The sequence below is a fragment of the Cariama cristata genome, unplaced genomic scaffold, assembly GCF_000690535.1.
Source record: "Cariama cristata isolate BGI_N322 unplaced genomic scaffold, ASM69053v1 scaffold38063, whole genome shotgun sequence".
Taxonomy (NCBI): Eukaryota; Metazoa; Chordata; class Aves; order Cariamiformes; family Cariamidae; genus Cariama; species Cariama cristata.
The window spans coordinates 35,343-48,946 of record NW_009607472.1 but is presented as its reverse complement, the minus strand read 5'-3'; the positions used below and the strand labels follow the sequence as shown (position 1 = coordinate 48,946).

General features: G+C 38.1%; 1 protein-coding gene across 1 annotated transcript in view; it reads right to left on the bottom strand.

Annotated features, from left to right (window-relative positions):
• The window catches only part of LOC104158940 (versican core protein-like), a gene marked incomplete at its 5' end in the record, with an annotated part of 95,996 nt that overhangs the window by 52,089 nt on the left and 30,303 nt on the right, over positions 1-13,604 (bottom strand). Inside the window, 1 exon segment of the mRNA XM_009696718.1 lies at positions 3,679-6,858. Within this exon segment, the coding sequence (XP_009695020.1) occupies positions 3,679-6,858 (3,180 nt within the window).

Below are 13,604 nucleotides of genomic sequence, written 5' to 3'. Positions count from 1 at the left end.
GCGGGGGGCGGGCGCGCGATCTAAGACAGACTAACATTCTTGCCACTATATTTAATTGAATTTAACATAGTCAACCTTCAGTGTCTTTCAAGTGCAGCTTGAGTCTACAGAAATAATGAAGAATAATATCCCCAACATTCCATACGTCCGTAACACATTCCATACATCGACAGCACATTCCAGCCAAAGACTTCAAAGGACTTCAGCAAAGTTGGTGCCAGTTTAGCAAGGGTTTGCAACTGAGAAGAAAGGTGCAAGAAATCCTTCCTGCTTCTCCCTCAACCAGTGCATGGCCATAGGTGAACTCACTAGACCCAGAGAAGCAACGGGCTGCTCTCGCCACACTTCACTGGGAGGTAGGACACCCATCGATCACAAAGGGACTTCTGTGCTGCAAGGGGTATGCTTTGCCTTGCTTGCTGGGAACTGCTAAAAATGTCTGCATCTCTCAAAAATCCATCCGTCTGGCATGACCATTCTCTTCTGCATGGAGTATAAAATATTGCTCATAACTAACAAAGCCTAATAGCACCTCCTTGGAGCACTTAAATATTACGATGCCTATGCTACAGGTGATAAATGGAGCTGTAGAGAGTAATATTCAGCTGAGTTAGTATAATAGCAAGTTTTTACTGTAATTAAGTGATATGGCTGATGATAGGAAACAAAACATGGTACCGTATTTCCTCGGAGCCCTGCTTCACTATTAAACTGTTGCTTCTGGCAAAATCTGAATAACAAGGAGGTGAAGAAAGATGAAAAAAAAATCTCATAAATATTTCCAACACTTATGCATACACAAAAAGGAAAATACTATACTCATTTATACACAATATCGTTTCTACGACAAACCTCTCATTACTCCTATTTGAAACAGCTATTATTTGAAGGGCTTTCATAAGCAAGTTGTCATTTCTTAGGAGACACTTTTGGACTCTTGACATGAAAGTTATGAAGGCCTTTGCTTATAACCCTCACTGATTATTTTCTTTTAAAATGCTATATTACCTTGAAAACATGTCAAGGCAAAGGAGGAAAAAAACCTTTGTTTTATTAGAGAGATATAATGATGAAAATTGTATTTCTTGTTCCCATTTAGCTGAGAACAAAAAGCCAAAGGTACAGTTAATGTAGTTCCTGTATGACTGCAGATCAATTTTCAAACAAAGAGTGATAGAATAAGAAGTTGAACTATGTCTTAGTGAAAGGCATATGTTAGTAATATTTGCCAAATTCATTTCTTTTCAGTGTCTCCTATGTGCATTTTCTTCAGTACAAAGAAAAGTTTATGGACTGAGAAACAATGAAGTGAAACTGGGCTTGGCAGAATTTTTCAGATACAGGCTTTCATTTCTGGAGAAAGAAAATAAAATGCTAATCTGAATCCTCAGACAGAATAAATCTTTGGCAACTCTAGCTTAACTTGTGGTAAGCAGGTATAGGGTACCTTTTCTCTGTGGATAGATAAATGTAAGAATTTCAACAGTCAGATTCTGAAAACAGAGAAATAAAGGAAACTCCTTTTTGACCTTGCACTACATATATGATGAAGCCCTTTATGTTTAAAGAGAATACAGATACTGCCATATAGAAAATTTCGTAATATTTCAAGAAAAAGATCTTTTGTCTATGCTGACAGACTAAATCATTCCTAAAGGCAGAATTTTAAGGATGTATAGCTTTAACTCTGCTTATAAACACCCACACACCTGTGCACACACACACCTGGAAAATACATGCACAGCTTTACAAAGATTGTGAAGATTCAGAAGGCAAATCCTGAAGAAGGTCTGTCCTAAGAACCTGATCACCCAAGTGAAAGCAAGAGTAGCTATGAAGAGCGGCTGTGCATTGATCCACTGTCCTTTAGATAATCCAGTTTGAACTAATTTCTAATTTAATGACTCACAGTACCCACACCATTCTGAAAAAAGTGTAAAATAAGACTCTTCTTGATGTATATGCAGAGAAATCCTGCATCATATACCTTGTGCACTACCTGAAGAAAACACCAAGTTTCCACACCCTCCCAAACCATCCTACTCCTTTCCATCCACCTGGAACACACAACTGCCCAGCACAACTCACTCTTCCATATGCAATAAACTGTAGTATAACTCAACAATATAACAGCGAAAACTAGTTCACTGCTACACAGTCCAACTATTAATTATTAAGGTGAATTAACCAAATTTCCCCAGGTACAAAAGTATTTAACATGTGGCTTAACTCTAGTCTTCTGTTCTGACTTACCAGACTTGTCTCATTTAATCAAGACTTCCAAGACATCGGCAATATCTAAAGCTCCAGACAAAATAATGATAGTATACTACAGAAACAAAAGTAGTGTTTAAATGTTAAAATAACAGAACTATTACTTTCTGAAATAGAAGGTTAAGCTACCACTGATATGACTTGTGCAGTTTTACATATTGTAAATATGAAGCAGGATAATAAGCATAAAGTGAATAAAGATACAAAATCCACTGTATGAGAAGTCTGATAATGATACGGCACATTTCACGGAAAATACTTTTACCTTTTGATTTTTGAATGAAACTTTATCAAGCACAAACCTGACAAAATCAACCAAAAGAATTCCATAAATTATTAACTCTGTTGGATGAGTTCTTGAAAGATATGGATATTATGGCCAAGAACCAAGGAGAAAACAGTTTCTTATACAACTATTTAAAACCACTGCATGTAGTTAAGGTGTGTAAGACATAAAATGAATTTTTACTGTGTTCCTTCAAAAAATTAATTAATTATTTATAAATAATTACATAGAATGCAACATTGAAGCTAATAGATGTTTTGAGCTTTATCCTTTTTGTCAGTTCTTTTACCTGTCATTTTAAAAAAATAAGATTTTACCAAGACATCTTAAATAATAGTTGACAGGCTTCTTTAATGTAAAATTGCATAGCCTTCAGCTATTGCATTATGGAGACATATTCTTCATAAAAGTCAACAGTTCCTTGCTACTTCAGGAGTTTCTGTTCTGGATACCCATGAAATTGAAGCTATATACACATGTACAGTGCCATCAGCTAAAAACTATAAAGAAACTAAATATTATGTCAATTTTCATCACAGATTCTGTGAAATGGATTAAAAAATATTATGATATGCTACAAAAACGTGCAAAAACCCTTCCCCCAAATGACAGGAGGTCCACTTGTGGACACAGTAGAAGGCCTTAACCTTTTTTAGATGACTACACTGTACATGGCATTGTTAATTGCTACAGACTAATGGAATGTTAAAATAATCTAGTGCTTCGTTTAGGACTAGTAATGCATGGAATGGAAGCTGTGAAATTAAAATGCTTGTTTCACAGATAGCTGAAGTTAAATCAGTGACTTGCCGACATTAAGCAAGAAAATTGGACTATAGCCATCATGACTTTTAAAAGAAAATATAACAGTTTCATATTCATTCTTACACAGAAATTAATCTTACCCCAAACTATATACATAAGGTATTTCTTAGTTTTTTTTAATGGATAGAAAAATAGACCTACCAATATTCAGTAAGGTGCTGTCTAGACAAAGTTTGTACTTTGCACCCTTCAGTGATCCAAGACACATCTCCAGTACCTTCTAAAGTAACACCAGTTTGTTATGATAAACTGTCTATTCTGATGGACTGCAGGTCTAAAAGGCAAAATCTTACCTGTATCATTGCCTGTGATTTGAATAACGTACAATCTTATGTCATTTTCACTATCAGGGTGTGAAGTAGAAGGAGACACCTCCTGAGGTTGTAAAGCCTCTGTGGCCTCCTTCACTTTGGGCGGTGCAGTAGGTCGTGCCACTGCAGTAGCAGTTGATGTTGTGAAATACTCCTTATCAATTTCTGGTTCTAACATCTTTCCTGTCAGATCGTCATCAGCAGTGGCTTTACTGGGAGAAATAGATTCATCAATTATGATGATGTCATTGCTTGTTACCTCCTCTTCTTCCTCAGGAATGATACGTGGTGACTTTTGAGTAACAGAAGGTTTGGATGTCGATGTAGGCTGAATTTTGTCTACAGAACTAATGGCAGGTGTTGTCACATAGTTGAAAATTGTTGCCTTATCTGTTGCATTAGCTGAAAATACAGCTGTTTTGATTTCTTCAGGTTCTTCTGATATTCCTGAACCTTCCAGAGCTTTGCCTGGAGAAGCTCCCAAAGTCAGAGGAGTAATGCTTTCCATAGAAGAATGACCTGTAGGTATCGTATGAGGGGGCAACACAGGTTCCCAGCTCACTACATCACTGTCTTCTTCCCTGGTGGAGGTTCCTCTGCTTTCATATGTTTTTGCTTGGGTACCCACTGCTATAAGCATCACTTCAGTGACCTTCTCTTCTTGATCAGTAGCAGTTTCAGCTTCTGGAGTCACTGTGAGACGCAAGGTCCTGGTGCCAGTTTCATCAGGTCCCAGAACTCTTCCATAGTCTGTGAGCTTCAAGGTAGGCACTGATACCTCTGTTGCTGGATATGTCTCATCATAAGCTGAACCTGTCTCATCCTGTTTTTCATGAACAGCTGTGTGAGATGATTCAGATCCTGGTGCCGTCCTCTGTTCATGTATGTGGACAGATGTCACAGAGAAGGTAGTCTCTGTGGCAGTACCTGGTTCCTTATCTTGATGTTTCGTGGAGAGTTCCTCTGGGAACACCTCACTATCTTTTGCAGTTGTTTCTGTTGCTTCTGTATGAAAGAGACCATCAAAAGAAGTCTGATCAGTAACTGGCATATCTCTAGTGACCTCACTCTCTACCGTAACTGGAACTAGGGAAGCATCATGTTCTTGCTGTGGAACTGTAGCATCTACCTTTGTTACTACTGTAAATACAACAGATTCCTTTGTCCCTCCAAAGCCAGCTGATGGTGTTCCTTTTCTGTCTTGAACTGTTGCCACTGATGACTCCTCAGTTGACATCACAATGCTTGTCTGGCGTTCCTCTGCCACTGTGTATTTTGAGACATCCATTTCAGTAGAGACTTCTTCAGCAGGCGTTGCTACCAATGTGTCAGTAGCCTCTCTTTGTTCAACTTTTGGGGTAGGAATAGATGTTTGCAAAACATACCCTGATGTTTCATCTCCTTCACGTTCAGTTACCTCGATGACTGTGGGCATAGCAGTTGGTAATACAGTAACGCCTGAGGAGCTAAAAGACTTTATTGTTGCACTACTTTCATTCACTGATATTTTGGATACTGTGACCATTTCCAAATCCAAAGAGTTGCCTGTGTGAGAGACACTCTGATCAAAATCAGCTGATACAGCTTCATCACTTTTTGTTTCTGCTGGCTCCATGCTTGTCTCAGTTTCATCTGTAACTGCTGAAACTGGAGCTACTGGATGCTTTGTATATCCTGTAATTTGCCCTGGAGATGATGTAGGCTCCATTCCAGAGATACCATCTTCTGTATCTAACTCATGTATTCTCTTAGTATGAGATGACTCTTCTGTCATATACCCCTGATCTTTATCTGTAGGCAGCCACATGCCAGAAGCTGGAGGAGCCTGTGTGAACTTCTTACTTGCAGAACATCCCTCAGATTCTGCTGGAACACAAGTAGGAATGACGGTTGCCGCATGGAGGATCTTAACATCCATTGTTCCCGTTTCTGGTTGCTTTGTTTTCTCCTGTTCCTCTAAACCAGCTGATCCTTCCATTTGTTTAGATGAGTGGATAACAAATGTGGTAGCTTCTCCAAAGTTTTCTGGGGAAATGGTACTTCCTGATGGAGTTATGGCCTCAGATCCTGTTTGATTAACATTTGATACAGAAAAGGATACAGGTATTCCAGATGACATAGTAGGCTGCACATCTCTCAGGTCCTCTCTGCTTCCTTCAGCTGATGCCTCATTATCAAACATTGTCACAGAACTAAATTTAACAAGTGGAGTTGACCCATCTGATGTAGAAAATTGTCCAGTGGTTACCACATGCTCATCTACGAGTGTCTCTGATGCAGCAGGCACATCGGATTCTGAGATGCTACCAGTAGCCATGCCAGAAATTCTATCAGGCATAATGGTGTACATGCTGTCTCTGCCCTCCCCCTTTGTAGTAAGATCATACTGATCAGTGAACAAAGCTTTAGGGATTACAACAGTTGTAAGTTTCTTGTCTGATTTCACCTCCATTGACTTTTTTGTGGGTTCTTTTGTTGAGTGGGCACCAAGATACATACTCTTTTTTGTTAGTGAAATTGAAGTCCCTGTCCTGGGAAACTCTCTCCGAGAAGTTGGTAACAAGCTATCTGTAGCTGTCATCATAGGACCCACTTCTATTTGTTCAGTCTGATTATCAGCATCATGTTTTTGTGTATCTCCTGTTTCAGTATCTTCCCATGAACCAGGGGAACTCTTAGCTACAGCTGTGCTATCCTGAAAAATTATAGAGGTCAAGAAAGCGTCCTCAATGCTTTCAGACCTACCTTGTTCCTCGGGCAATTCTGCTTCAGAGTAAGTGTGCTCCAGTTCCAAAGCTGCAGATGTGCTCTCTGTTAACCTAGGTGAAACATCATATTCAGTCCTTCCCAGTGTATCGTAAGTGCTTATTTCGCCATCTGTGACAGTCTGAGGTAGAAGGGTGGTTAACTTAATGTTCTCCATAAGCACCTCCATTTCCCTTTTTTTCTCAGCCACATCAGTAGTCATTTCTGTATCTTCTTCAGTCTCTAGGGTTGTTTCTTCCAAAGCAGGGACCTCTGTTTTGGTGACAGCCACTTCAGTAATCGAAGTCTCAAAACCAGGAGGTTTAAGAGTAACTTTAGCAGATGACGATTTGACACTGTCAGTTTTCAGAGATGTAATCAGCTTAACAGTTGTAGGTTCTGATATGATTTTTTTACCTTAAAAAAAGAAAAAAATGTTAAGGAATCATTCAGTCAGAACACAAACAAATGTTACTTTAATTCAGTTCCCAACAAAAACTAAACGTTATGCTGAAAATAGTGTTTAGATAGTTGTTTAGTGTAGAACAGAGCTTTGAATGACATAAAATAACACTCTATAAAGCTGCAGAATATCTACCTTAAATTCAGATGAAATGAGAAAGTAGCAGTATTCTTCATTCTTTATATAATTACCCCTAGAAGTCCTCATATTATAGCAGTACCCATCAGACAGCTAAGTACCAGTCAGGGAATATAAAAGTTTATTTCATGATGTCATAAATAAGTGGTACTGCAAACCTGTGGATTTTCTTCAAAGCTTACTGTAGCATACACCTCAAATGTACAAAGGGAGTGAATACCACTTTAGTTTATTTTCAGCATTTAATCACAAATGCAAAAAGGACCCCTCACTGGAGTGAGACCATACTTAAGCAACAGGAACAAACATGCCATCAGAAAGTACTGTTTTACAATGCCACAGGAGCTGCTGCCCTGCATTTAAATTATACTGAGAGAAATTTTTTATGGGGAAAGGTGAGAACAGTAAGCCATAAGATCATAAACTTAATGCTATAATGATGTTGATCTTTGGAAAACACTTCAAAGATATACATCTGAAAGTGCTCCAAATACAAAAGTGCTTCTATGGGAGTGTTGAACATGAAAAGGCAGAGCGTTGAACCATCTGAGTGATGGGGGTAGCTATCCTAGATTCATAAGAGACAGAAGGAAAGATCTTTCCAGTGAACAAAATTTCAATGTTTTTAAGAATCTTGCTGCCTTATGCCTTGACCACACCTTCTGTCCTGGATTCCCATCCTATCTGAAAAGGAAATATATGCTGTAAACAATGACACTGCAAAGTCTGGTGTCGGATTTTATGCTCCTGAAAAAGGTGAGTTTGTGCTCAGAAAGCAGGATTTACTTGGCGAAAGCCCAGGGTGAAAACATCTTCCTTTCTATCAGTTCTTCCAGGTTGGTAATCTTCAGAAGAGCAATGGGAGCAGACTGCTGGAAGATGTGAATGTCTTAAATCACTGCTGTTAATTGCTGAGTTAATGAGAGTCAAAAGCCTTATATGGATGCACGTAAAGAGCAAAATACAGTCCTTTAAATCACACTAAGCATATGAAGAATGCATTAAACAGGCTGCATATATGAGGACTAACTGCTTACCAGACAGACACAACTACACATACAGCTTCATGCAAAAGAAAATATTGCTCAGCTTCTAATAGAACAAAGAAGTGTATTCCCCTAACATGCAGAAATCGAAACAGTTACAGTATTTACAAGAAAACATTGAAGCTAAAGGCTCATTATTATAGCTGTGATTTATCAAAAGAGATCAGGAAACTTTACTCAATGTATGGTATGAAAACCAGTTATCAGTGAAAAAAGTGAGTTCTGAGAGTGGATTTTACTGACTGGCATATGGGAATGGAGGTGTTCTAGATGATGGTGCAGCTTCTGACTGACTCGGGACTTGCAGGAGCTAATAGTATGAGCAAAGAAGAGGAAGAAAATAAATGAAAAATTTAGAAAGACTCAACTTAGCCAGATATTTGTGCAATTACAGTTTATACTCAAGCATATGCAGTATGTATGCACAAATCAGTTCTTTTCACACACCCATGTTTAATTAGGTATTCCTTGGATATTTGTAGATATGAATTCCTCATGTGTAAGTTAGGGTCACACAAATATTTGTTTAGTTTAACTCACCAAGCTTTCAAAATGTCACCTTTGCCAGAGACCTATTTCATTTACGCTGAAGTAGACAGGCTTGCCAGATGATGGTTGCTTAGGATTTCTAGAAGAACTGGTAGATTTACAGAGTAGAGAAATGAGGAAAAAGAGCTGATATTTCAGCTTTCTTGAATAAGAAGTGAAAGTGAAAAGGAAATTGTGAGGGTAAGAAAATATGACATCCCTATATTTAGAAGTGGTGATGTTCTTTGCCAGCAGAAAAAGGAATGGATTCTTTTCCCTACTGTATGTTAGATATTTTTGTGGTTTTACAGAGAAGACTTAGCTACGTATATACTCTTTTTTTTTGTAGATTAAAACATTCAGTTGAGCAAGAAGGAGTAAAGTTCTTGAAATCCCACTAAGCAAAGCACAGCCTTAACACAAGTGATTTTTGTGTTTTGGTGTTCTACAACCTAAAGCAGATGTTTATTGCTCTTTTCAATGCCTATGTGATTAAAGTGTGAGATGTTGCTCACACAATCAAGAATCAGCAAATTCTTACCATTTTTTTCGACTCTGCTTGCATGAGGACGGTTTAAACCACAGAGTTTTACTTCACAGCTAGGTAGTGAAGAGTGCGTACAAGTAAGTTAGCACTGTCCTCCTGAGTGGTAGTGGGTAATTGTCAAATTTCTACTAAAGAATCTGTCAATTTGCCTTAACAGCTCCCTTTCATGGCAAAATGGAAAGGGGACAGCACAGTCTCATTTTCTCCCTTCTAACCATAGGAAGAGTTTCCTTAATGGACATTGAATTTGTTTTGCAGCTGACATCAAGAACTCATTCAGACACCAATTACCGTATTTTAAATGTTTATCAAGATCATTGTTTGAAAGAATATGAAAACATAATACCTTCTAACAAAGCCAGACACAAATAAGGGTATGAGAATAGATTTTAAAATCTGTGCAAAAAAAAAAGATGACTATTTCATCACTGCTGGGAAATTGTCCACACTTACTCACAATCATTTATGTAGCTTCTCAATTTCCAATAAATGTTTGGAAGTCCCAAAAATTCATGTATTTATGCCTGAGATGCAAGTATTTGTTAGTCATGATGCATTATCTGTTAATTACTTCATAAAATAGGTACAGATTTATGAAGTAAATCTGAAAAAACACCAAGCGTATCTGATTTGCTTATATTAGTAAGTGAATCAGTAAATATTAAATTCATACAGGTGTAAGAAAAGCACATATTTTTTAAGAGTTTATCAAAAAACAGTCAAATTTTCTCCTATGAAAAGTGACACAGGATTACCAGTGTGCAAAGAGCAGTTCTCATTAGAATCAACTACAGGACCTCTAAAACTGCTTTGTCATAAGTATGATATATAAGATTTTTTGTATAAATCATTCAGGCAAACATATTTGACTGAATCAAAAAAAAGATGCTTCTTCAGCAAGAAATCTATCAATGTTAATTTTTTTTTTCTGTGGGAAAAGAAGAAAACAAGAAGGTGGTTGTTTTTTAAATAGACTGAACATCAGTTTGAACTGTCATCCACCCCACCCAGATGTTTTGCATTATTGTACTCCTTGCATCATGCCTGCAATATGCTCTCTCTTTTGTACTTCTTCTCATTCAAGACATGAGACAGATTTTCCTAATAAAATTCATGAACATATTAGCAGCAAGAAAGCAAATTATCTCACCAACAGCTGCTCATATCAAAGACTATCTTGCTGGTTTTTAATCGATTCCTTTAATATTGAACAACCGGCACGAAGTTGATTTTGGATGGAATATATGACTTTGTAGAGATACTATATTTTCTCAATCTCTGTTTATTTATTTTATGCTTTCACTGTACAGCATTTTCTTCCTCTTCTCTCCCACTATTGTTTAAATAAGGATTGAAAATAATGGAGCGATATTAAATATTAATATTTTTTCAAGGAAATCACGCTACACAACTTTAGACATGGTTTAACTTTGCAGTTACCAAACAAACATTTTAATATGTTCTGTGCTGTTTAATAATAATTTCAGGATATCTGGGCGTACTTTCTGGAGGAGAAAATGCTTATTTTAAAGATTATATATGCATTTTGAGCATAACCTTGTGTCTAACTTGAACCACTTGAGAAGTTTCTCTGCACTCAGAAATAGGTTTGTGTGTTTACATTTAGGTATATACTTATGAACCTGGAAGAACATAGACCCTACAGATAGAAAAATAAATTGTTTTGGTTATTGCCAACAGCCAAAACAGCAAACAACTGTTTTAAGTCAGAACAAAACCTGGAAATAGTGACTTTTTTTCTGTGAATAACAGCCAAAATAAATTATTTCAAAATATCAGTAGAGACAATCAAAATTAATTGTTTGACGTCTTCCAGTCCATTTAGAGTATGATGCCTAAGCAGAGAGATTGCTTAGCTTAAATTTTACATATTTTTGTAAGTTAATTTTTTTATTGCTTTGTTAAGTTTGTTCTGTGTGTCTGTCCCTTCCCGACTACCAGCCCTGGCAGAGAGGACAGTCTTGAATGTTCCCCTGACTCCAAGTTATGCCAGCTGGGGTTTAAATTACTGGCAGAACTTTCCAAACTGGACTAAGAGCAAGAACAGATTAAAAAATATATATATATTGGTGCTCTGAGTTACAGACTGAACCAGAAAATTGTCATTATGACTTAGACTCAGTACCCACTCATTCACTCATTTCAGGAAGCAGAAAGGTAAACAGGGGATGTGGAGTTTTACTCATTACTTAGGAGACATGTGGTAGCAGGAGGAGGATTTAAAATCCAGTACTGTCGCTATAAGAGTTTCTCTATAACACCAAGTGTATACTCCTACTTACCTACACTGTGTTTTGCCATCATAACACAAGCCAAGTGTAATGAGAGAAGTGATTTAAAATCTAAATGCACTATCCATTCCCACTGATATATCAGAGAAAACAAATGAGATTCTTTAAAAAACAAGAAATTTAAAAGCTAGTAGTCTATCTTATTTGTAAGGAAAAACTTTAAAACATAACGAAAGGTCATGCACCCTCTTCACACCATTACTCAAGGTTCTTTTCTTCCAGCTAACAAAACAGCAGAGGCAGCAGCTTTATTAGCTCTGTGAGCAAAAACACTCTTAAGTAAAACCACTTGCTATTTCATAACTTTCTGAAGTCAGATGGTTAAAGGGGGAAAGATATGTTTTCTCCTGGTTTCCCCACATGCAACTGTAGTTCTGTGAACAAACTACAACTTGTCAATCTATCCACAAAAGAACAATAGCAAAAAGCATTTCTTTTTCCACATTATTTAGAATAAAAGTGCCAAAGAGGACAAAAAATCAGTGAGCCTCTTTAGTCAGTTCTTCCTAATGAAATCTGTATCCCAGCACCAAATAAAAGCAACAATCTTTGCTTCCTGACCACAAAAAACAATTGACGAACAAAGAGAGCTAAGTTTGTCACTTGGGCCAGGAACTGACAGCAAAATTCTTGCTGCTTTGCTCTCCCCAGCTAGTGTGAAAGGAGACAAATTACCCTATGTCCCATGAGTGGTACCCAGTTTCCACAGCGGTGAGCAAAGGTAATAAAGAGCAAAACCAATTTCTCTTTCCTGTACTTGAACACCCAATGGGATGTTTTACTTCTTCACCTTGTTGCCCCTAATCCTGTCCTTGTTACCTGACCCATTCAGTGATCTAAGGGAACGAAAGGAAAATGCCTTCAACTGTGTCTTCTTCTCTTTCCTCCTTCCCTCTGTCCACAGTGTTAGCACTTAGGGACTATTATTAAGGAGCCCAGTTTTGAATCACTCCGATAAATGCAAGTTCACTTGCTCTGGTAAAAGAAGCATCTCATCCTGAAACTCCACCTCCTGAGGCTCCGAACAGTTGCTCCACATACATCAGTTAGATTGATAAATCAGGTTCTCTCTGTTCATACTTTACACAGCATTTCAAAGGCCAAGCTGGACCCAACCACCACCTCCTCCTCCTCCTTCTCAGGGTGATGTATCAGTGAGGTCTACGGCACAGAATTGTCTGAAGTGGATTGAGATCTTCTTGCCATTTTCAGCATGGTCGGACTGACTTCTCAAAGTTCCTTTGCCACATGACTGCAGCAGAGTGAGGTAAGAAATATGCTGCAAGTTGTTAGTGTCCACAGCCTCTGTGATGTTTGCCTGTTGCTATAAATCCGGCAGAGAGTTTCAGGGATTTATTCCTCCTACACCTGGTCCAAGATATTAGTGGAGATCTCTGCAGCTATGTAGGTCTTGCTAAACTGCATATCCGAGAGAAGCACAGAGATCTACCTTCTCAGCAAAATAATAAAATCTAGAGAACTGTTATCTAGTCATAGCTGCCTCAGTAAAGCAGTTTAAGCCCTTTACATAGCTTCACCTTCACAGAGGGGACAGGAAGCACAAGCAGAGCCAACAGCCTTGTATACACTGTCGCCAGTGCCATGACCTTGAGATGCTTGCCTGCTCAAAGGCTTTTTATCCATTCTGATACTAGACTGTGAAATGGTAGAGGACACTGGCTTTATTATGTTCAGTACTCTATTGTGTCTCATCTAAGACAAACTCTTTTTTGGTTCTTTTCCTTCAGATTGACAATTTTGTTCCCTGGGTGTCACCACGCACTGTCTTCAGTATTCTGCGGTCATTCCCAAACTGATCAAAAATCCACATATCTCCTGTAATACAGTCCCTGACATCAGGCTGGAAATAATTCCCTCATCCAGGAAATAACTGGGACATGTAGCTACCGACGGTTGCTGTGGAGAAGGACAGAACTGCCTAGTTATTCAAAGTTTTCTAAACTAAGTCACATGCAGCAAAAGGGAAGACAACATTTCTTCTGCCAGCTTTTGAGCAATGCCTAAAAATCTTATCCTTTCTTCTGCTGGACAAGTGGAGCACAATTGACGTTCTCTGAGCCTTAGCCTTCAATCATGGTGGCTCATGCTGTAGGAGCTCCCAAAGAAGA